This window comes from Ictidomys tridecemlineatus, chromosome 1 (assembly GCF_052094955.1).
Source record: "Ictidomys tridecemlineatus isolate mIctTri1 chromosome 1, mIctTri1.hap1, whole genome shotgun sequence".
NCBI classification, from domain to species: Eukaryota; Metazoa; Chordata; class Mammalia; order Rodentia; family Sciuridae; genus Ictidomys; species Ictidomys tridecemlineatus.
This window is the reverse complement of record NC_135477.1, coordinates 13832897-13858207: the sequence shown is the minus strand read 5'-3', so window position 1 is coordinate 13858207 and position 25311 is coordinate 13832897. Positions and strand designations below refer to the sequence as shown.

General features: G+C 33.8%; 1 protein-coding gene across 9 annotated transcripts in view; it reads left to right on the top strand.

The window, feature by feature from the left end:
• The window catches only part of Atrnl1 (attractin like 1), a 694372-nt gene that overhangs the window by 425651 nt on the left and 243410 nt on the right, over nt 1-25311 (top strand). Inside the window, exon 26 of one of the 9 annotated variants that reach the window (XM_078044902.1) lies at nt 8386-8426. The exons of 7 other annotated variants lie outside the window; for them this stretch is intronic. In XM_078044902.1, coding sequence (XP_077901028.1) covers nt 8386-8411 — 26 coding nt within the window. In that variant the 3' untranslated portion in view covers nt 8412-8426. Of the gene's footprint in view, nt 1-8385; nt 8427-25311 lie in introns of those variants that run through there. One more of the 9 variants, XM_078044855.1, reaches the window with a different exon arrangement.

Here is a 25311-nt window from a genome sequence, read left to right as displayed (position 1 = left end):
AAATCCATACTCTAGGCCGTCATGGTAGTCACGTCACCCCAATTGGAGTAGGGGCCGAGCAGAGCCGCTGCCCGAGCCCGCAAGGTAGGCAGTCCTGCGACCGACTGGCGGAAAAGGCCCAGCAGCCTGCCCGCGTGGTAAACACGTCACCCCAATTGGAGTAGGGGCAGAGCAGAGCCGCCGCCCGCATCCAGAACAGGCCCAACGACTCACTGGCATGGTAGTCACATCACCCCAATTGGAGTAGGGGCAGAGCAGAGCCTTCGCCCGCACCCTGAACAGGCCCAGCGGCCTGCTGGCGCTGTAGTCATGTCACCCCAATTAGAGGAGGGCCAGAGCAGAGCCGCCGCCCGCACCTACAAGGTAGGCAGACCTGCGACCGAGCAGCAGAACAGACCCAGCGGCCTGCCAGCATGGTAGACAGATCACCCCAATTGGAGGAGGAGCACAGCCTCCGCCCACCCCTGCAAGGGAGACGTTTCAACTATACAAGAGCAATATAAATATATAGGGGGAAAATTTAAAAAACACAACAGTTTCACCAAGAAGAAAGAAACGCGAGCAGTATGAAAAGACAAGGAAAGAAAGGACCACAAGCAATACAAGTCAACTCAACTTTAGAAGAGGTAATAGCTGCAGCAGATGGAATGTCAGATAAAGAATTCAGGATATACATGCTTCAGATGATCTGGAGTCTCAAGGAAGACATTAGACAGCAAAGTCAGACAATGAAAGATCACTTCGACAATGAATTACATAAACAAATCCAAGAAGCAAAAGATCAACTATACAGGGAGATAGAGGTTATAAAAAACAAACAAACAGAAATCCTAAAACTGCAGGAAGCAATAAACCAACTTAAAAACTCAATTGAGAATACTGCCAGCAGAGTAGAACACATAGAAGATATAACATCAGACAATGAAGACAAAGTATTTCAACTTGAAAAGAACATAGACAGCTCAGCAAGACTGTTAAGAAACCATGAGCAGAACATACAAGAAATATGGGATAACATAAAGAGGCCAAACTTAAGAGTCATTGGGATACAGGAAGGTATAGAGGTCCAAACCAAAGGAATGAGCAATCTATTCAATGAAATAATAGGAGAAAACTTCCCAGACTTGAAGAATGAGACAGAATCTTAAATCCTAGAAGCCTACAGGACGCCAAATGTGCAAAATCATAAGAGATCCACACCAAGACACATTATAATGAAGATGCCCAACATTCAGAATAAGGAGAGAATTTTAAAAGCTACAAGAGAAAGGAAGCAGATTACATTTAGGGGTAAACCAATCAGGATAACAGCTAATCTTTCAACACAGACTCTGAAAGCTAGAAGATCCTGGAATAACGTATTTCAAACACTGAAAGAAAATGGGTTCCAACCAAGAATTGTGTATCCAGCGAAATTAAGCTTCAGGATTGAAGATGAAATTAAGACCTTCCATGATAAACAAAAGATAAAAGAATTTTCAGCTAGAAAACCGTCTCTTCAAAACATCCTCGACAAAACATTACAGGAAGAGGAAATGGAAAATAACAATGAAAACCAACAGTGGGAGGTAGGACAGTAAAGGGGGGAAAATAATCAAAGAGGAAAACAAATCAGATTTAGTAGCATTAATAAACAAATATGGCTGGAAGAACAAACCATATCTCAATAATAATCCTAGATGTTAATGGCTTAAACTCACCAATTAAGAGACACAGGCTAGTTGAATGGATCACAAAACAAGACCCAACAATATGCTGCCTGCAGGAGACGCAGTTGATAGGAAAAGATATACATAGACTGAAGGTGAAAGGTTAGGAAAAATCATATCACTCATATGGACTGCGGAAACAAGCAGGAGTGTCCATACTCATATCAAATAAAATAGATTTCAAGCCAAAGTTAATCAAAATTGATAAAGAGGGACACTACATACTGCTCAAGGGAACCATACACCAATAAGACATACAATCATAAACATATATGCCCCAAACAACGGTACTGCTATGTTCATCAAGCAAACTCTTCTCAAGTTCAAGAGTCGAATAGACCACCATACAATAATCATGGGAGACTTCAACACACCTCTCTCACTACTGGACAGATCTTCCCAACAAAAGTTGAATAAGGAAACTATAGAACTCAATAACACAATTAACAACCTAGACTTAATTGACATATATAGAATATACCACCCAACATCAAGCAGTTACACTTTTTTCTCAGCAGCACATGGATCCTTCTCAAAAATAGATCATATATTATGTCACTGGGCAACTCTTAGACAATATAAAGGAGTAGAGATAATACCATGCATCTTATCTGATCATAATGGAATGAAACTGAAAATCAACGATAAAAGAAGGAAGGAAAAATCATGCATAACTTGGAGAATGAACAATAGGTTAGTGAATGATCAATGAGTTATAGAAGACATCAAGGAGGAAATTAAAAAATTCTTAGAGATAAATGAAAACACAGACTCAACATATCAGAATCTATGGGACACATTGAAAGCAGTTCTAAGAGGAAAATTCATTGGTTGGAGTTCATTCCTTACAAAAAGAAAAAAACAACAAATAAATGATCTCATACTTCATTTCAAAATCCTAGAAAAAGAAGAGCAAAACAACAGCAAAAGAAGTAGAAGGCAAGAAATAATTAAAATCAGAGCTGATATTAATGAAATCGAAACAAAAGAAACAATTGAAAAAATTGATAAAACTAAAAGTTGGTTCTTTGAAAAAATAAATAAAATCGACAGACCCTTTGCCATGCTAACAAAGAGAAGAAGAGAGAGAACTCAACTTACTAGCATACAGGATGAAAAAGGCAATATCACAACAGACACTTCATAAATACAGAAGATAATCAAATTATTTTTGAATCCTTACACTCCAATAAAATAGAAGATAGTGAAGGCATCAATAAATTCCTTAAGTCCTGTGATCTGCCCAGATTGAGCCAGGAGGATATAGACAACCTAAACAGACCAATATAAATAGAGGAAATAGAAGAAACCATCAAAAGACTACCAACTAAGAAAAGCCCAGGACCTGATGGGTATACAGCAGAGTTTTACAAAACCTTTAAAGAGGAACTAACACCAATACTTTTCAAGCTATTTCAGGAAATAGAAAAAGAGAGAGAACTTCCAAATTCATTCTATGAAGCCAACATCACCCTGATTCCTAAACCAGACAAAGACACTTCAAAGAAAGAAAACTACAGACCAATATCTCTAATGAACCTAGATGCAAATATCCTCAATAAAATTCTGGCAAATCAGATTCAAAAACATATCAAAAAATTGTGCACCATGATCAATTAGGATTCATCCCTGGGATGCAAGGCTGGTTCAATATACGGAAATCAATAAATGTTATTCACCACATCAATAGACTTAAAAATAAGAACCATATGATCATCTCGATAGATGAGGAAAAACATTCGACAAAATACAACATCCCTTTATGTTCAAAACTCTAGAAAAACTAGGGATAACAGGAACATACCTCAACATTGTAAAAGCAATCTATGCTAAGCCTCAGGCTAGCATATTCTGAATGGAGAAAAATTGAAGGCATTCCCTCTAAAATCTGGAACAAGACAAGGATGCCCTCTCTCACCACTTCTGTTCAACATAGTTCTCGAAACACTGGCCAGAGCAATTAGACAAAAGAAATTAAAGGCATAAAAATAGGAAAAGAAGAACTTAAATTATCACTATTTGCAGATGACATGATTCTATCCTCAAAAAAAATAAAATACTTGGGAATCAACCTAACAAAAGAGGTGAAAGACTTATACAATGAAAACTACAGAACCCTAAAGAGAGAAATAGGAGATCTTAGAAGATGGAAAAATATACCCTGTTCATGGATAGGCAGAACTAACATCATCAAAATGACGATATTACCAAAAGTTCTCTATTGGTTTAATGCGATGCCAATCAAAATCCCAAAAGCATTTCTTGTAGAAATAGAGAACGCAATCATGAAATTCATATGGAAAAATAAAAGTCCCAGAATAGCAAAAACAATGCTAAGCAGGAAGTGTGAATCAGGCGGTATAGCGATACCAGACTTCAAACTATACTACAGAGCAATAGTAACAAAAACAGCATGGTACTGATACCAAAACAGGCAGGTGGACCAATGGTACAGAATAGAGGACACAGAAACCAATCCATAAAACTACAACTATCTTATATTTGATAAAGGGGCTAAAAGCATGCAATGGAGGAAGGATAGCATCTTCAACAAATGGTGCTGGGAAAACTGGAAATCCATATGCATCAAAATGAAACTGAATCCCTTTCTCTCACCATGCACAAAAGTTAACTCAAAATGGATCAAGGAGCTTGATATCAAATCAGAGACACGGCATCTGATACAAAAAAAAGTTGGCTACGATCTACATACTGTGGGGTCGGGCTCCAAATTCCTCAATAGGACATCCATAGCACAAGAGTTAATAACTAGAATCAACAAATGGGACTTACTCAAACTAAAAAGTTTTTTGTCAGCAAAAGAAACAATAAGAGAGGTAAATAGGGAGCTTACATCCTGGGAACAAATCTTTACTCCTCACACTTCAGATAGAGCCCTAATATCCAGAGTATACAAAGAACTCAAAAAATTAGACAACAAGATAACAAATAACCCAATCAACAAATGGGCCAAGGACTTGAACAGACACTTCTCAGAGGAGGACATACAATCAATCAACAAGTACATGAAAAAATGCTCACCATCGCTAGCAGTCAGAAAAATGCAAATCAAAACCACCCTAAGATACCATCTCACTCCAGTAAGATTAGCAGCCATTATGAAGTCAAACAACAACAAGTGCTGGCGAGGATGTGGCGAAAAGGGTACACTTGTTCATTATTCGTGGGACTGCAAAATGGTGCAGCCTATTTGGAAAGCAGTATGGAGATTTCTTGAAAAGCTGGGAATGGAACCACCATTTGACGCAGCTATTCCCCTTCTTGGTCTATTCCCTAAAGACCCAAAAAGAGCATGCTACAGGGACACTGCTACATCGATGTTCATAGCAGCACAATTCACAATAGCAAGACTGTGGAACCAACCTAGATGCCCTTCAATAGACGAATGGATTAAAAAAATGTGGCATTTATACACAATGGAGTATTACTCTGCATTAAAAAATGACAAAATCATAGAATATGGAAGGAAATGGATGGCATTAGAGCAGATTATGCTAAGTGAAGCTAGCCAATCCCTAAAAAACAAATGCCAAATGTCTTCTTTGATATAAGGAGAGTAACTAAGAACAGAGTAGGGATGAAGAGCATGAGAAGAAGATTAACATTAAACAGGGATGAGAGGTGGGAGGGAAAGGGAGAGAGAAGGGAAATTGCATGGAAATGGAAGGAGACCCTCAGGGTTATACAAAACTACATACAAGAGGAAGTGAGGGGAAAGGGAAAAATAATACAAGGGGGAGAAATGAATTACAGTAGAGGGGGTAGAGAGAGAAGAGGGGAGGGGAGGGGAGGGAAGGGGGGATAGTAGAGGATAGGAAAGGCAGCAGTATACAACAGACACTAGTATGGCAATATGTAAATCAGTAGAAGTGTAACTGATGTGATTCTGCAATCTGTATATGGGGTAAAAATGGGAATTCATAACCCACTTGAATCAAAGTGTGAAATATGATATAGCAAGAACTATGTAATGTTTTGAACAACCAACAATAAAAAAAAAAGAAATCCATACTCTATGCACTATCATATGTATTATAATCTTGTAAATTTATAATGTTTTCACTTATACTTTCAGTATCATATTTGTTCATGCATAATATATTTGGCCATATTTGCATATATCTTTTAAATTCATTTAAAGAATATGTAATACCTATTATTATATCAAGAATTGCATCAGGCATTTTGAATTACAAAATGTGCCTAATAGTGCTATTTAATGTTTTTAATATAGCTGCAAAAGGGTGACACCCATGAGCAAAATAATTAGTGAACAGTATAGTCCAAAGTTTGTTTTCCAATGGTACAATATGAAAAATATATTTTTTAGAGACAGTAAACCGTATAGGAATTTAAATAAAAGAGTTCAAGATAGGCATCTGTCATTACAGAAAGTTTACAGGACATGAGTTCTAAACATTAATAAATGCAAAATATTTGAATTGATGTAGATACACAAAATGGGCCTTCTGTGATCCATATGCTTTAATATTGAGGTCCCTCTAAGACTGAATTGGATTATGAGTTTCCTGGGCCTGTGTTTATAGTTTATGTTTATGTTTATAGTTTCCTGTGGTATTAGTCTGATAGATCCTAGGCACTTTATTTGCAATTCAGGTACCCACCTTGCCATTGACAAGTCTCTTACTTGGTTCCTGTTTGTCCATAGCTCTTACCTTAACTGGCTTTCATCCTGGCAGGCTCAACTGTATTCTCATCCTTCCTTGGTCCTGCTTTCAGTGGGCCTATCTGCCTGGTCCTTTTAATAGTGTTTTCCAATAAAGAAGTGACTTTATCCTTGCCAACTTCTATGGCAGGCTGCCTCAGCACTTGCTGACTCCCTGTGGGAACCTACAGGAAGCCTCACAGCAGTTTTCTGTGATCTTTGTGGAAGAGTCAGATATGCTGAACTTGAGTGTAAATAGCAGGAGCAGTTAGACCATGGTAAAAGCATCCAAAGAGAGGCAGCTAATCATGATGCCATTGTAGGTCCCAGACCTCATTTTTCCTTTCTGTGCTATTAGATATGAATAATGATACTTTATAAGGATAATATGTACATTTCTCATAATTTCTATTTCTAATTTGCTATGACTAATACATAAATGGAAAGAAAATATTTTTGTTCAAGGTGGTGAGTCATTAGGTTGCTTATTAACTTTATGTCCTATCACCATGTATAATAAACATACCAGTTTGAAACAATTTAATGTTTACCAGTAAAATAAAATTCAGACATAAAGTAGTTACACAATCTTGAAGTGAGTCTATTTTTATCAAGGGTTTATAATCACTTTTCAGTACATGAAAATTATCATATGAATAATTTGATATAAAATGCCACTATCTTCACATTTCAGGGTTTGCTTTTTAGATGCAGGAAAAGGAAATAGATTTTCTTCCTCCTTTTTGTTCCTGGAACTAGAACCCAAACCATTTGTGGATATTCTCTCCTAATGTTTGCTTTTTAATTTACCTAACTGTAATTTTATCCAGTGGTGAGGTCTGCTAGATCAAGGTCACCTTGCCCTATGTCAGGCTATTCCCCTTCTTCACTGTTTCTGTTATTTCAAAATATATGTCACAGTTATTAAATTCTGAGTTTTTATTTATTTAATTTTAAAACCACAGATAATTTCATTCAGCATAGAAACATTATCCCAGAAATGTTGTTCCTATTTGGGCATCTGGCTATTGAATCTGAAGACCAGATGGGAAACATCTAATAGTTTCTCATTTATCCAGATAATACAGCTATAGAAGAGGCAATAGGTTTGGTGTCATGGCCAGCATTCAAATAAAAGTTGTCAAAAAGCTAAAGCCTGCTGATATGAACAAGGGACAGGAACTATATGTGTTGTAGAAATATAATGTGAAATCACTCATTATTAAAGCTGTAAAGACTTTTAAAGATCTGTAGTACAAAATTTCCATTTTTCTAAAGAGGCCTGAGGCACAATGAAAATAAATGCTGTCTCAATAAAGCCCAGTCAGTTAGTAATTAGCCAATATTAAAACCCAACTCATGACTTCTAGCCAGTTCTCTTTTGCCTTTTTAAAATAATGCAAAGACAATACGGTTATTTCATATGTACCAGTATTTGGGAAAAAAATAGACTGTTCTCATTGTTTGTTGCCTATAGAAAAGAAAACAAATTTGTTTTATGTTTTTTAAGGCTTCAAATATTTAAAAATAAGTGTTTAGAGTTTAAATGAATTAATAAAACTTTAATATACATAGCTGAGATTTATATTTTCAACACTTTTAATTTCTTACTTTAAAAATCAAGTTGGGAATCCTGGATCAAGTTCTTTTGCACTACTTGTCTAGTGTCTCAAAGTTAGATAATTTTGGAGGGTTTCATAAGAAATGGTATTCTACATAGTAGTAGTTTATCCCATTGGACATAACCAATTCACATTTTCTTTTTTACAATATTTTTACTTTTTAAGTGTAGTTGTACACAATACGTTTATTTATTTATTCCTATGTGGTGCTGAGGATCAAACCCAGGGTCTCGAACGTGCTAAGCAAGTGCTCCACGGCTGAGCCATAACCCCAGCCTCCAATTAGCATATTCTTATGAAAAATAATTTACTTCCTATGTTGTACATGTCCTCCAGATAATATCATGCCTTATTAAATGCTTTTCAGTAAAGAAGATAGACCTGCAGTTTTGACTCCTTGATGATACTCTGTAAGGTCAGTTTGCATTTTGATTGTTACAATTCGATGGTACTATGTCTAATGAATAGAGTACCAGGTTGCTGCTAAATAACCTACAACATATGAGACGGTCCCCCATCCCAGGGGGAAAAAAAGCAAAGTATTATTTGGCCCCCAAATGTAAATAGTGCCAAAGTTGAGAAACATGACTAAATCTTTAAAATCAAACTACTCAACTGCACTTTGGTAAGGTAAAAACCAGGAAATGTCTAACAGAGTGAGTAAAGCATGCTAGAAGTACTCTTGCTCACTGAATTAACATGGCACTGATTGCCAGATCCCCAGTATCACTCTCTGCGCCCTTAGAGTTTTAGACTGAAAAAATAGTACTTACCTTCATCTTAAAATAAAAAGTAAAAGCTGAAATATTGAGCTTGTCAACTAGATAGCACAGAAAAAGTAATAATATTACCTCAAATGTTTAATTTTAAGTTAATATTAGATTTATGGGGAAGTACAAGAGTTTCCCAATACTCCTCACCCAACTCTTCTCATTGTTAGAGTCTTATATTACCTTGGTACACTTGTCAAAATTAAGATGATATTGTACACTACAGACTTTATTTGGATGTCTCCACTTTTCCCATTAATGTCCTCTGGGTTAGGTGTGAGGAATAAGTTCAATAAAGTCTTCTATAACATGAAGACAATAGAAAATAACAGTGTATTATATATTTGAAATGGGCTATAAGAGTATACTTTGTTTTAACTACAAGTAAATGAGAAGTATGTGAGGCAATGTCTATTCTATGTTAAGTATCTTGATTTAGCCATTTCATATATATATATTAAAATGTCATGTTATACACCACAAATATATACAATTTTCATTTGTCAAAGTAGTTTTTAAAAGTCAAGGAATTGAAACAACCCAAATATCCATTAACTGAAGAAAGTATAAACAAAATGTGGTATCTCAGCAAACAGTCCTATTCAGACATAAAAAAAGAATTAAATTCCTTTTTAATGATTGAAGTTTCTCATAAATGCTAGGATGTGAATGAACGTGAAAACATTCTGTGGAATGAAAGCAGCCAGTCATAGAAGACCAAAAATTGTATGATTTGGTTTATGATTTAGGTTTATGATTTTTAGGTTCATGATTTAGGTTTCCAGAATAGGTGAATCTATAAAACAGAGGATTAGTATTTGCCTAGGGCTGGGGAGATGGTGTAAGGCAAAGGGTGGAATGGGGAGTGACTGACAGTGAGCACAGAATTTATTTTTGGAGTGACAAATATGTCATAAATTTAGATTGTGGTAATGATTGTACAATTCTGTGAATATACTAAAAAACACTGAGTTGGACACTTTAAATGGGTATAGTATATATTTTGTATCTCAGTAAGAATATTTACACAAGGAGAAGACTGTTTTTTAAATGTATTTTTAAACAAAGCTCTTTCATATATATGTAAAAATATATGTTTATTGTTTTAAATGAATAAATAAATCTTTAGTACATACAACTAGAGTTTATGTTTTCAGCATTTTAATTCCTTACATTAAAATTCAAACTGGGAATACTGAGTGCAAAAACTTTGTTTCCTGGTTTTTTATTCTTTTTGCCGCATTTTCTCCAGGAAACATTTTAATTTTGATAAATTCTGCTCAACACTGTTCTTTCTATAATGGATCATTACGTTTGTTATATCCAAAACCAAATTATCACTCACAGACAACTTCTGTATTCCCTTCTTTATCTATGTGTATGTGTGTGTTTATGTGTGTGTGTGTGTGAGAGAGAGAGAGAGAGAGAGAGTGAGAGAGAGAGAGAGAGAGAGAGAGAGAGAGAGAGAGAGAGAGAGAGAGAGAGAATGAGAAAGGCAGGGGAAAGAAACAGTATGTATGTTGCTGGGGATTAAATCTCAGGCCTCCTGCATGATGGGCAAAGGCCCTACCACTATTCAAGGGTTGCTCAAGGGTTAATATTATTTTTAATTTTTTTTTAATATTTATTTTTCAGTTATAGTTGGACATAATATCTTTATTTAATTTATTTATTTTTATATGGTACTGAGGATCGAACCCAGGGCCTCACGCTCTCCCACTGAACCACAGTCCCAGCCCTCAGAGGTTAATCTTGTTTGGGAATAAATATTTTGTTCAACTATTATATATCTATTAATTATTTTTCATACTTCTTATATCTCATGATTTTGGTAACATCTGTGACCTTAGTGACTGGGCTGATGGTATCCAATTGCATGACTCAGTTCTATGTTCAGTTTCAACATCAGCACATTAAAATCTATAATTTTTAAAATAAAATTACATTAATCTTTTATTTTTGTGCCTGAAAGGATTCCCCAAGCATTTCATGTTAACCTTTCTATATTGGCCATGTTTGGCAGAATACATTCCTGTCACCATTCTCAGCATTTCTCATTTCTGTTCTGACTTATTGATTTCTGTTTAAACAACTGAAGTTTAAACAAGATAATCATGTGATCACTTGGTCTTTTAAGGATCCAGGATTTTCAAAACTAAATTTCACTGTTTCCCATCAAACATAGTGATTTCTTGGTATTATTTCTTTTAGGATTTGTAGAACTAGATCCAGAAAAAGGCAAAGCTTCCAATTTGAAAAGGAGGAGTAATTTCTTCTTTTGAGTTTTCATAAAAATGTATTTACATATGATTGCTTTTTAATTTATAAGTATCTGATAACATTATTTTTCTTTAAATTTTATTATTTTACTCATTAAATAATAAAAAAGATTTAGCTTACTTAAAGAAGACCTCTACCCTGAGGTTCAATGAGAACATTTATATTAAATAATTTATTAATATTTATATCACATATTGAAATTCTGTATTTTTGCTTTTTATAAGTATTTCCCATAGAATGTGATAATAGCCTAAGGATGTACAACATCTATAAGTAGGAATGTAGGAGATGCAGCCCATTAAAATGGTAAACACTAGAAATGGAGTGTAGCTAGATGCAGAACAACTGGATTTCTATTACTATGATCGTGTCCCTTATATTTCCTTGCAGCTGTAGTAAATGTGAATGACCTATCATAAGGTAAAGCTAACTTTATGACACATATCACTTTATGTAATTGACATTCTATGTTCAGGTTCATTGTGCTCTTGACATATTCCCATCATTTCCATTCATGAGAGAATCTCTTTCTTGTGAACTGGGGTGAGTTCTTTATCGACATAACACAAGTGCAAAAGATTTCCAACAAAGCATTACTTTGTAGCAATAGGCCAGGGACATTCTGCCATGCAACAAATCATAGTCACTGAAGCACAAATCATTGGTATACTAGGTAGAATTGATATTCTTCTATGGAGGTTTTGATTGATTACATGCTCTTTCTTCAACAACTGGTAAAATTTCAGGTATTTAATTCTATACTTAGTGATATTTTTTAATTTCATATATACATCATTGTGTTTTCCACCTGAATTTCCAGCTGAATATAAAAGTAATATAAGAAGTGTTATTATTTGGAGATTTTTTAACAACTCTCTAATTTCATAACTTGTCATTTACTTTCTCTTTTATTTAGAAATGTCTTATGCTTTTGGAGATTTCCACAATTTTTACAATTTTTATTTTTTTATATATGACAACAGAATAAATAATGCATTCTGTTGTCATATATAACACGGCACCCTGAGTTCATATTACACATATAGAGCATGATTTTTCATATTTCTGGTTGTACATCAAGTAGAATCACATCCTTTGTGTCTTCTTACATGTACTTAGAGTAATGATGACCATTGCATTCCACCGTCTTTCCTACTTCTATACCTCCTTCCTTCTCTTCCCTCCCCTTTTTTCCTTTGCCCTATCTAGAGTTCATTTAATCCCCCCACCCACAGCATATTATGAATCAGCATCCTTAAATCAGAGAAATCACTTGGCATTTGTTTTTTTGGGATTGGCTAATTTCACTTAACATTATATTCTCCAGTTCTATCCATTTACCTGCAAATGCCATGATTTTATTCTCTTTTAATGTTGAGTAATATTCCATTGTGTATATATACCACAGTTTATTTATCCATTCATCTACTGAAGGGCATCTAGGTTGGTCCCACAGTTTAGCTATTGTGAACTGTGCTGCTATAAACATTGATTTGTCTATTTCCCTGTAGTATGGTGTTTTTAAGTCCTTTGGGTATAGACCGAAGAGTGGGATAACTGGGTTAAATGGTAGTTCCATTCCCAGTTTTCCAAGGATTCTCCATACTGCTTTCCATATTTGCTGCACCAATTTGCAGTCCCACCAGTAATGTATAAGTGTGCCTTTTTCTTCACATCTTCGCCAAAACTTACTGTTTTTTTTTTTTTTATTCTTAATAGCTGCTATTCTGACTGGAGTGAGATGAAATCTTAGAATAGTTTTGCTTTGCATTTCTCTAATTGCTAGAGATGTTGAACATTTTTTTCATATATTTGTTGATTGATTATATATCTTCTTCTGAGAATTGTCTGCTCAGTTCCTTGGCCCATTTATTGATTGGGTTATTTGTTTTTATGTGTTAAGATTTTTTGAGTTCTTTATATATCCTACAGATTAGTGCTGTCTGATGTGTGTGTGTGATAAGAATTTGTTCCCAATTAGTAGGCTCTCTATTCACCTCACTGATTATTTCTTTTGCTGAGAAGAAGCTTTTTAATTTGAATCCATTTCACATTTGATATATACAAAAAATAGGATAATCTGAGACTGAATGTTTTCATGTACTGATTAAGATCTTAGAGTCTGGATCCACATAGTCTGAGTTTTTAATCTCAGCTCTGTTCCTTTCTTTAACCATGTTCAATTCAGTTATTCTCTCAATACCTCAGTTTATTTATCAAAACAGTTGGGGAAATATTCATATATCTATAGATTATGATACCTTATTAATCAAGTATTAATATGTGAAATGTTTAAAACAAATTCTATGGGTTTGCTATCATTGTTGCTATTGAAAGAAAATGAAAGCACATTTGTTCATTTAGTTATTCCATTTATTGTTATTAATTCACTTGATGTTCTTGTAGTGAAAAAATGCAACATTTCTCTTTGCATTTTTGGATATTTTAAGCCTCATTTTTATCTTTACATATGAAATCTCTCACAATATCTCATAATATATTAGATATTTGGAATTTAATAATTTAATTTACCTAATCAGGCAAAGAAAATCACATTCTTTCACTACTAAGCAAGTATTCTTTTTTAAAATCATCCCATTTTATGAAGCTGTATATGTTATATTTTAAGTATGGAATGGTGGACAAGTTTCTGTTTTTCACCTGACAAGAAATTAAGACATATCCTAACAATTAAAGATATATTTCCTTGTGAGCATGCCATTGTGATTCATGAGCTATGGTAAGTTGAGCAATGGAGTAAAAGTTGGAACACCCAGCTCTGCCATTTACTTCCTGTGTTCATCTCTGACTTTCATGACTCACAGGTTCTTCATAGACTTGCTGTGATTATTGTAAAAATCAATTATAAGGATTAATGCAAAAGTACTTTGGATATTGAAATCATCATACAAATAAAAATCAGTATCATTGTTTATTTTGGTTGGAAATAGCTGTTTTCCCTATGGAAGATGGTAGGAATTAAAACGACTTTTAATATGCATTGTATGAATTAGGGTTGGAGTACTGCAGAACATGCTGATGCTCTTGCTCAGAGAGAATAATAATGATGATTTCCAGGCTATTAGAATGGTACATCAGCTTCCAGAGGACTCTGTGGTGATAAAGCACTGACTGATCTTGACAGAAATGATCCAATCTAGGAGTCAGATCAATGGTATCTAAAGGTGACTTATAAGTCTTATTATTGTCCAAAGGCTTTTGACACATCTCCTATTCAAATATTCTTCAAAGGATTATTACAAATGACAATATTCACAAATTTCAAATGTATTTCATTTTGATTATTCTCCCTACTAGAGATGCTGATATCTCCAGAATATAAAGGAGGAAAGAAAACATAATGGACATAGTAGATGCTCATAATATTTTTTAAATGCAATTAGTTGAGTACTGTGTAAGAAAAGGAAGAACATTTGTTATTTTAACAAACTTTTATTGTGCTTCGTATTTTCATGCCATTGCAAAGATGATCAGCTCTGCCTAGTCTCTGAGATCCTGCTTGAGGGAAAAAAAATCAAGGAAGGTGTCTATGTTCCTCTTTCCCAATCTGCCTAAAAGGGATCCATCACTTTCCTAACTAGGACACTGAGTGCAGGGAAGACAGGAGCCTGGGTGATTTGGAGAAGGGAAGAGGTTAGCCAGACCACTGACTCAACAGGAAGTGAGAGAGTGGTGGGCAGTTTCCAAAGGATGTAGGGCTCAGGGGCAAGAGATTCAAAGATTGTTTCTGAAATTGCTTGTAAGTAATATGACTCACTCTTTTTATCTTAAAGAAACCATCACTGAACTTTCATATTTCACTTTAATATGTTTTAGTTAGAATATGTGGAAATTGGGAATGATTTTTGGATATGATTTTTATGTTGAGAAATAATAGTTTATTTTTGCATGATGCTTACTTAAAATTTTGATGAAGAGATATAAAAACAACGTAATTATCCATAATGTATGTGCTTTTGATAATTACTTCTGTTATTTCTGATTGCCCAGCCTGGAGTTATACTACGTGCTTTTATATCATCTCATCTTTACAACATGAAATATGTAAGCATTGATACACCCATTTTAAAGACAAGAAAAAGAAGGTGAAGCAATGTGTGCAGATCATACAGCCTAGGATAGGCAGAGGTGGAGTCTTTATTGAGGGCAACTCCAAGGCCTATTCTAACTTAATAATATTTCTTTGCAATAAACATGACTTATTTTAAGAATAACTCATAGAAGAATTTCCTATTAATTCTATATTTATAATCTCATAAATTGAATCTTAAATTATAGCATTTTAGAATATAGTATATAGAAAAGTGAAACATATTTGGACTGGTATAAAGAAAATGATTAAATGGATAAAAATAGCCCAAGGCAATTATATTAGTTTAGGCAAATATAAGTGAAATATTAAAATAAGAATATAATCTTCTTAGATTTTTCAAAGTAATAACCTTTCCTATTGCAGAAAATGTTCATTTTATGTAAGATACTGATTACTGAGAAAAAAAGATTAGTCATCTGTTTTTAATGTCTCCAACTTCCTGAATAAGTTATATTGACCCATTTCTGTATTTCTTTTACCATGTTTTATCTAGTGCTCCTATCTAGTTTGGAGGAAAGAAAAAAAAAAGATGAAAGAAATTTCTTTCTGAATCTGCAGATATACTAAAAGTCTGTGCTCACAGAAGTTAGATAATCTTTTTGTCCAATTTATGAGGTTTTTGTGTTTCTTCCACCCTTGCCACAACTGTGTCACAGCTTTATTTTGTGCTAATTCCTGCCACTTCTCCTTTTTTTTAATTCCCATTTCCAGTCCAGTTATTCTTTCACTTTACTGATTTTAGGAATGAATATTGACTCTTTTAAAGATGCCCCAGAAGTTTGTGTTCTTTCCTAGCATTCAGTGAAGCTTTTAGATGTTGAAGTGGCTTGGGCTTTACCGGGAGAGTCCCACAGGTGTTCAGGAATATTCAAGTGAGGTCTAAACATAAGATGCTTATTTAAGACTGTAGTTTTTTTTAAACAAATTGTTTTTTTAATTATACATGACAATAGAAAATATTTTGACACATCATACATCCATGGAGCATAACTTCCTTTTCTTGGAGGTTGTTCAGGATGTGGAGTTACACTGGTCGTGTATTCATATATGAACATAGGAAAGTTATGTCAGACTCATTCTACTCTTTTCTATTCTTAGTCCTCCTCCCTTCCCTTTATTCCTCTTAGTGTAATACAATGAACCCCCCCCACACACACAACCTTATTATATGTTGGCATTTGTATATCAGAGAGAACATTAGGCCTTTGGTTTTAGGGGATTGGCTTATTTCACTTACTGATAGTCCTCATCTCCACCCATTTACCAGCAGATGCCATAATTTCATTCTTCTTTATGACTGATTAATATTCCATTGTGTAAATATGCCCCCATTTTCTTTATCCATTCATCTGTTGAAGGGCACCTAAGTTGGTTCCATTGTGAATTGAGCTGCTATATAGATTGGTGTGACTGGGTCACTATAGTATCCTGATTTTAAGTCTTTTGGGTATAAGCTGAGGAGTAGGATAACTTGGTCAAATGGTGGTTCCATTCCAGGTTTTCTGAGGAATCCCCATACTGCTTTCCTGAGTGGTTGCACCAGTTTGCCATCCCAATAGCAATGTATGAGTGTGCCTTTTTCCCCACATAATCATCAATACTTATTATTGCTTGTATTCTTGATAATTGCCATTCTGACTGGAATGAGATGAAATCTTAATGTAGTTTTAATTTGTATTTCTCTAATAGCTAGAGATGTTGAACGTTTTTTTCATATATTTGTTAACATTCATATTTCTTCTGTGAAGTGTATGTTCAGTTCCTTAGCCCATTTATTGATTGGGTTATTTGGGGTTTTGGTGTTTTTTGAGTTCTTCATATATCCTGGAGATTAATGCTTTATCTAAGATATAGGTAGAAAAGATTTTCTCCCATTCTGTAGACTTTCTCTTCATGTTCTTGATTGTTTCCTTTGCTGTGAAAAAGATTTTAGTTTAATACCATCCCATTTATTGATTCTTATTTTACTTTTTGAGCTTTAGGACTCTTGTTAAGGAATTCAGTTTATAAGCCAATATAATGGAGATATGGGCATGCTTTTTCTCCTAGTAAGTACAGGGTCTCTGGTCTAATGCCTAGATCTTTGGTACACTTTGAGTTGAGTTTAGTGCATGGTGAGAGATAGGGGTTTAGTTTCATTTTGCTGCATGTGGATTTCCAGTTTTCCCAGAACCATTTGTTGAAGAGGCTATCTTTTCTCCAATGTATGTTTATGGCATCCTTGTCTAGAATGAGATAATTGTATTTATGTGGGTTTGTCTCTGTGTCTTCTATTCTGTACCATTACCATTGGTCTCTATGTCTGTTGTGGTCCCAATACCAAGCTGTTTTTATTACTACAGCTCTGTAGTATAACTTAAGATCTGGTATTGTGATGCCTCCTGCTTCACTTTTCTTGCTGAGGATTTCTTTAACTATTCTGGGCCTCTTGTTTTACCAAATGAATTTCATTAGTGCTTTTTCTATTTCTATGAAGAATGTCATTGGAATTTTAATAGGAATTGCATTAAATCTTTATATTTCTTTCAATAGTATGGCCATTTTGACAATATTAATTCTGCCTATCCAAGAACATAGAATATCTTTTCATCTTTTAAGGTCTTCTTCAGTTTCTTTCTTTAGTGTTCTGCAGTTTTCATTGTAGTGGTCAGTCACCTCTTTTGTTAGACTGATTCCTGAATATTTTATTTTTTTCAAGAACATTGTGAATAAAATAGTTTTCCTAATTTCTTTCTGTTGATCCATCACTGATGTATAAGAACACAGTTGATCTATGGGTGTTAATTTTATATCCTGCTACTTTGCTGAATTCATTTATGAATCCTAGAAGTTTTCTGGTGGAGTTTTTGGGTCTTGTAAATACAGAATCATGTTGTCAGCAAATAGTGATATCTTAAGTTCTTCATTTCCTATTTGTATCCCTTTAATTTCTTTCTTCTATTTGCTCTAGCTAGAGTTTCAAGGACTTTGTGGAACAGAAGTAGTGAAAGAGGCCATCCTTGTCTTGTTCCAGTTTTTAGAGGAAATACTTCCAATTTTTCTCCATTTAGAATGATGTTGGCCTTGGGTTTAGCATATATAGATTTTACAATGTTGAGGTATGTTCATACTATCCACTGTATTTTTTCAAATGTTAAGACTGTAATTTTAAACTTGAGTGATGTAATGGCCCTCTATAAAGGAAATTAAAAAAGAAATCTCACCAATACTTAGATGATTTTTAAAATTCTCTACTTTTATGTATATAAAAACTAAAATAGATAAAATACTTTTCTGCTCATAAAGTTATGAAACTAAATATGTCTTTAAAATTTTAAGCAAAATTAATATTCCCAGTTCAAAAAATGTAATGAAGAATTTGAAGACATTTTGTGTTCCCTGTTCTTTGTATTTATCCCTTAGAATTTTAATAAAATGCCACCTCTTCCAAGAAGATTTTCTCATTCATCACATTAGTTATCCCTCTGCTCTAAGTTTCCATAACTTCTCATATCTTTCTCATATGGTAGTTATTATATCATCCTTTATGGGTATACTATTACCTGATTCAACTTAATGTTTCTTGAGAAAAATCATTTATATCTGTTCACCACAATGCCTTGAACAAAATCTTTTTCACTTAATTATTTATTCCTGATTATAAAATGCTATATATAATATTGTTAAAAATAATATAATAATTATATATTTGTTTTTGAAAACTTTGAAAACAAAGTTTTTAAAGGCAAACAATCTCTGAGAACTCCAGAGACAGTCATTACCAATTGTTATAGCAGATCCTTTTAACCTTTTCTTCTAATTATCACAAAAATGAATAGATTATATGTCATTTGAAAGTGAAAATGCTTTCAAATAACATATAGGTATGTGAGTGTATCTTATTTTATGAAGTTAGGTATGTTTGTTTTATTCATTTAACCAATACTTTTGTTGATTATGCCAGTTTTTTAAAAAGAAATTTAGAATCAAACTGTCTATGTGATTAGGCATTTTTCTATTTTTGCTTTTCATATTCTTATATAATTATTCTTCAGGATTTATATTTTATGAGTGTATACAATTATGGGTAAGCCTAAATTCTGTAATTTGGTGAGTATACTATTATGAACTAACTGTAAGCTTATTCAACTTTTTTTAAATATATTTTTTATTTGTTGACCTTTATTTTATTCATTTATTTATATACAGTGCTGAGAATTGAACCCAGTGCCTCACACTGAGCCACAACCACAACCCCTTAGTCAACTTTATGTATGCATTTTTATATGATTCAGTCAGTATATTTGGACATGTGATTGTATACCAGTCACTGAGTAATGACTAGAAAAACAGAAGTAAAAGACAGAATTTATGCAGTGTCAGGGCCTAAGTCTTTTAGAAAGACAAGTGAGCCAATGATTGCAGCTCCATTAACAGTGAGCCCAGGTGAGGTGTAATTTACTGTGGGGCTTCTAATTCCCTTCATAACTTGCATAAGCCTAATTAAATTAAGCACTCAACAGAAATTACTTAAATCTGAGACATTTAAAACTAATAGATGCAAGAACCAGGGTAGGAAACATTACATTTTTCATGCCTTTTCCCCCCAGATCTCAACCCTTGTTTCTAAGGATAGGAAAATTTTCTTGCTGGAGTTCCATAGATTTGTGGAATAAGCTCTTCTTGAACTAATTGCAGAAGCCTTGTTTGTTATTAGATCTTCAAATAATTAGTCTCCTCTTTCTTCCGTGCTTCTTTAACCTTCTTTCCTTGCTACCTGGCCCTTGACATTCACACTTGCATGTCCATTTCAAAATTCTTGACTTTTGTTTCTCCTAAGTCTACCGAGGGACTAGTTTTTGATTCTTTTTCACGGACATTTATCATCACAAGATCACATCTGGGGTATTTTAAATTTTTAATTAATAAAAAATAAACTTAAGTCACAACTGTACAAACAATAAGCCATATTTTAAGAGACTAAAACTTTATTTGCCCATTTACAGATTTTCTCCAGAAGAAATTCCAAATTAATCAACCTAGAATTAAGGGCTATTAAATATGATTTTAATTATCATACCTGTACTATTTTCTACAATACCTCAACCACATAAGACATCTCATTTCCTAAGAAATTTCCTAAGAAATGAAGTGTTTCTAAATTGTTGTGGTTTTTTTTTTTTTTTGCATATGCAGTAACTCTGCCTAAAATGATCTAAATTAGCTGTGTTCATCAAAATTCAACTTACCATTTATGACCTGGATGAAATACTACCTATTCATGAAATATTCCCCGATGGTCCTACCAAGTAAAATATTGTTCCCTTTTAAAGCTTCAATGGTGATTTGTGTCCATTTCTTTGTACTTCATCCATATTAGGTTGTAAGTTCCTTGGAAACTAGAACCACTTTTTTATTTCTATATTCTCTGAAGTGTCTGAAGGAAAATCTGACCACACTAGAAACAGTCTTACAGGTATCTATCTGTTGCACTGAACTGATTGAAAGGAGCATTTTGAACTGCACCTGCAGCATTTATTCATGAATGTACTGTGATTGAAAAGTACTGGGTAAAACTTGATATCAACATGAATATCTAAAAATAAGTTTCCAGTTACAATCTTTTAACACTTTTGTTATGAAATGAAGGTTACTATATGAAAACTGATACTCAAATGAGGAGGAAAAAAGACTGGAAATATGATCATGCTTTATTAACACAACACTAATCTAATAAACAATACAGTACTAATAATACTATGAAATACAAAATTCATGAGTCTAAACTATCTGTATGACAATTATCAATTATTTATGCATTTAAAATTAATAATGTTTTTATACCAACAAATTTAATCTCTAGAAATAGATTATTATACAGAAAACAATGAACTTAGCTACATAAATGATGTATTCTGACTTTGAAATCCAATAAAACTTGGAAATTAAAATATATTAACATTTGGTGTGAACCAAATAAAATGTAAAGTTCACAAGTTCTAATTGAAAATCTCATTTTCTGTCCTGGGCCATATTATTTATTTTCTTAAGTCAAACATACTTTTAAGAGCTTCTGTCTTGCCTTATGTTCTTGTTTCCCGGGAAATATAAAGTAACAAAAATTCTTTTAGCAGACATTTTTCTAGATGTATTAACTTCCAAGGTTCACTGTTCATTTCATTCACCACACCTTTTTATTATAACAAATAACAATGGAAGAATGGAAAAGGCTATAGGAGTTCTAGTCTGTTACCTGCTGTGGTTATGACCCTGGCCAGATATCATTAATAATGGAATAATAGCTAACATTTATGAGTGCTTACTATGTGCCAGGAAAACATGTATATGCTTTATATATATTATTCAATGTCAATTTCAAATTAATTTTATGAGATAGATATTTATATTACTTATCCTATAGATGAAGAACATTTTAAACAGAAAGATTTAATAAATTGCCCAAGGTCAGAAAGCTGGTAAGCTCCCTAGACAGTGAGCCAGGATCCAAGGATCCCACAGCAAGCACCTGTGACAATGCTCTGAGCACAGAAGGAAGTTCTAAAGCCTGAGTAGTCATCCCTGAATAACTTGAGGAAAAATTTTGAAAATCAGTCTTTCTGCAAGGGAAATCTAATAGCCCTTTAAATGACTATTCCATAATAACAAAAAGTTAATAGTGCATTAAATTATAGATTCCTAAGGATAATTCTTAATGTTAGATGAAATTTATTTCTAGCATAGTGACATTAAGGAAGAGATGTCATGATACACAAAACTTTTAGTTATAAAAATGAAAGAAAATAGGTGTTCCAAGTGATCTGCCTAGGATCACAACTGTTTCCAAGACCCTGTATATTTTGTCAGAGTTAGAACACAGTTTAACCAATTAAAGAAAATAGTAAAAATATCCCTGAATAATTCCATAATTATTAGCAGTAGATAGGCTCAACGATACCTTGAAATATCTCTTAAACACAAAATTTGATAGAATTTAATTTGATAGAATTTATTCAGTTATCCTAATAAAGTCATGTGACTTCCCTTTGCAGATTAGAAACAAGAATGATAGGTAAATTACATGTGACCTTAAATGAGTGACTGAGATCCTGAGATCTGTATTTCTCCATCTCTGTCTCTTTCTCTATGTGGGTCTCTCTCTCTCTCTCTCTCTCTCTCTCTCTCTCTCTATATATATATATATATATATATATATATATATATATATATATATACACACACACACACACACACACACACACACACATACATATGTATGTATATATGGGAATGAAGTTAGGAACACAATTCTGAACTAACTTCTAACATGCCAATTTATACTACAACAATATATTTTAAAGAGAAAAGTGGGAAAAAAGACAAATATATGATAGGTCCTCCCTTATCCAGTTTTGTGTTTTGTGGTTTCCACTACCCAGGGTAAAACTGGAAAATTCCAGAAATAAACAATTCCTAAGTTTTGCATTATTTACTACTCTTAGTAATTTGATAAAATCTCCCCCTTTTTCCCGTGTGCCTGTATACACTTCCCATCCTTTAGTCACTTAGGTTAATAGATTGACTGGCAAGGTATTGCACCTTGTGTTCAAATAACTCTTATTTTACTTAATAATCCCCCAAAGTGCAAGAGCACTGAAGGCAGCACTTCAGATGTGTCGGAGAGAAGCCATGAAGTGCTTCCTTTAATTGAAAAGGTTGAACGTTCTTAGCTTAAGGAAAGAAAAAAAAATATCGAACTGAGGTTGCTAAGGTGTACAGTGAGAAAAAAAGAATCTATCCATTAAGTTGTGAAAAGGGAAAAGAAATTTGTGTCAGTTTTGTTGTTGCACCTCAAACTACCAAAGTTATGGCTACAGTACATGGTACATGCTTAGTCAATATGGAAAAGGTATTAATGATAGGGTTTGGTACTCTTCAAAGTTTCAGGCATCCTCTAAGGGTTTTATAATGTGTCCTTCCTTGGGTAAGGGGAACTGCTGTAATCATGGGACTAGATATTAGAGAGGAGGGAGAAAGAATAAAGAGTAGCAACAGAGATGAGAACTGGAGAGAGGAAATAAGGAGAGTGATGTCAGATTACTTATTTATACCTGCTGGATGAAGGAACTCACAGGTAAGTTTCATGTTGGGTACATGAACTTGTCTCTGGGTTCCTCATTTTCTACATGACCTATGTCTCAGACAAGAAAGTATACAAAAGGTAAATGAGTTGTTCTAGCTTCTGCTACATGCTTTTATTATTTTAACAATATTAATTCCATAGCTGAAACTTTTTTCTGGCTATCCTTCCAATATATGCAAGTACCCCTTTATCTGTGGGATATGTTCCAAGACCTTCATCAGATGCCTAAAACCTTGTGTAGTATTAAACTCAATATATACTATACTATTTCCCTTTAAATACATAGCTATGTATTAATTTAAAGCTCAGTAAGAGATTAACAGCAATTAATAATAAAATAGAACAGCTATAACAATATACTGTAATAAAAGTTTCCAGCATCACTACTCTTGTACTTTGGAATCATTATTAAGTAAACTGAAGTTCATTTGAACACAAGAAATATGATTCCTTGAAGTCATTCTGCCAATCCAGAAGGCTACTGAGTAACTAAAAGGTGGAACAAAGAGCATGGAGATGCTGGGCACAGGAGTGACATGTGTCCCAAGTGGAATGGAAAAGGATGGCATGAGATTTCCTCATATTCAGAACAGCATGCAACTTATAGCTTATAAATTTTTTATTTCTGGAATTTTCCATTTAATGTTTTTGGATCACAGTTGACTGTAGGTAATTGAGACCACAGGCAACTGCAACCACTGGAAAGTAAACCTCAGGAAACAAAGCTACAAATAAGATTGGGCAAATATGTAAGCCTACAAGAGGATGGATCATGTTCTATTTATCATTATTTTCTCAGCACACTGCATAGTGTCTTATACATTGTTGGAATTTGGTTAACATATGTTGAATAAATGAATAAACGAAATGTATGAATAAATAAAACAAAATAAACTGATAAAGTATGATATATATACAGTCTAGAATAAATGCTTCAAAAAATAAATGGAATAAATGCTACAAAAATAAGAAGTTCCAGGAATGTGTGATCCAAACAAGGAAAAATATATGACCACGAGGTGGCAGCAGCACACACCATCCTAATTTAGGTAACAGTTTGACAGGTTTGCATGCAGAAGCCCCTCATAACATGGAATTGTACAAAAGCTACCACGCAGCAGCCACCATTCAGGAGAGAAGGATAGCAAAGAAAGTCCCAGAGGAGAGAGAGGGGAAATGGAGAGCTTAGCTTTCCAGGCCATGATCCACAGTGACCAGCGCAGTGAGTCCTGAGGGATATCAGTGGCTTGATGAATTCATAGCCCAGGGCTTATCTATTGTATGTGGCCAGTAGATACTGGGTCAAGGTTTATGGGTTATGCAAGGCAGATCAGCTCTCATTCACTAAATCCTATTTGGGACTCTGTTTGAAACAAGTGGACATGTAAAACTTTAAGTTTGATGATGGCAGACTTTTGAGCTACCAGGTCTTAGCCTTCTCTAAAGAATTAAACAACCAAGAGACAAACATACAGGAAGCATTTTTGACTCATTTATGTAACAGTACGTAAATATGATATAAAAATAATTTAGGAGAGAGAAGAAATGAATTTATTGGCTTTTATCAAGAATTATTTCATATCTTTATTTCCTTAGGCTCATCAACCTAAAATGTTTTATCATACTAAGAATCAGGTTTACATCACTGTACGCTCACACAAATTAAGGATAATTCCTATGTTCTGAGTTTCAATAAGAGCAAAATTGAACACTAAATACCAATCTCTATAGATTAAAAAATAAACTGAATTTTTAATAAAATTGATTATGACAAACTCTCATGCTTTTGTTAATATAAAGAAAAAATATGGTGAAGTTAAAATGAATAAAACCCTCTGAAGAAAAATAAGTCATAATTACATTTTCTTTATTACCAATCTACTCATTAGGAAAATTCACTTCTGGCTTCTCTTTTAACAAAAAGACAGTCTATAATTCTGTGCAGTATCATATGAGTACCTATAATCCTCTTAAGCACATGGTATAGCCATGATTATCAATACTCAGGAC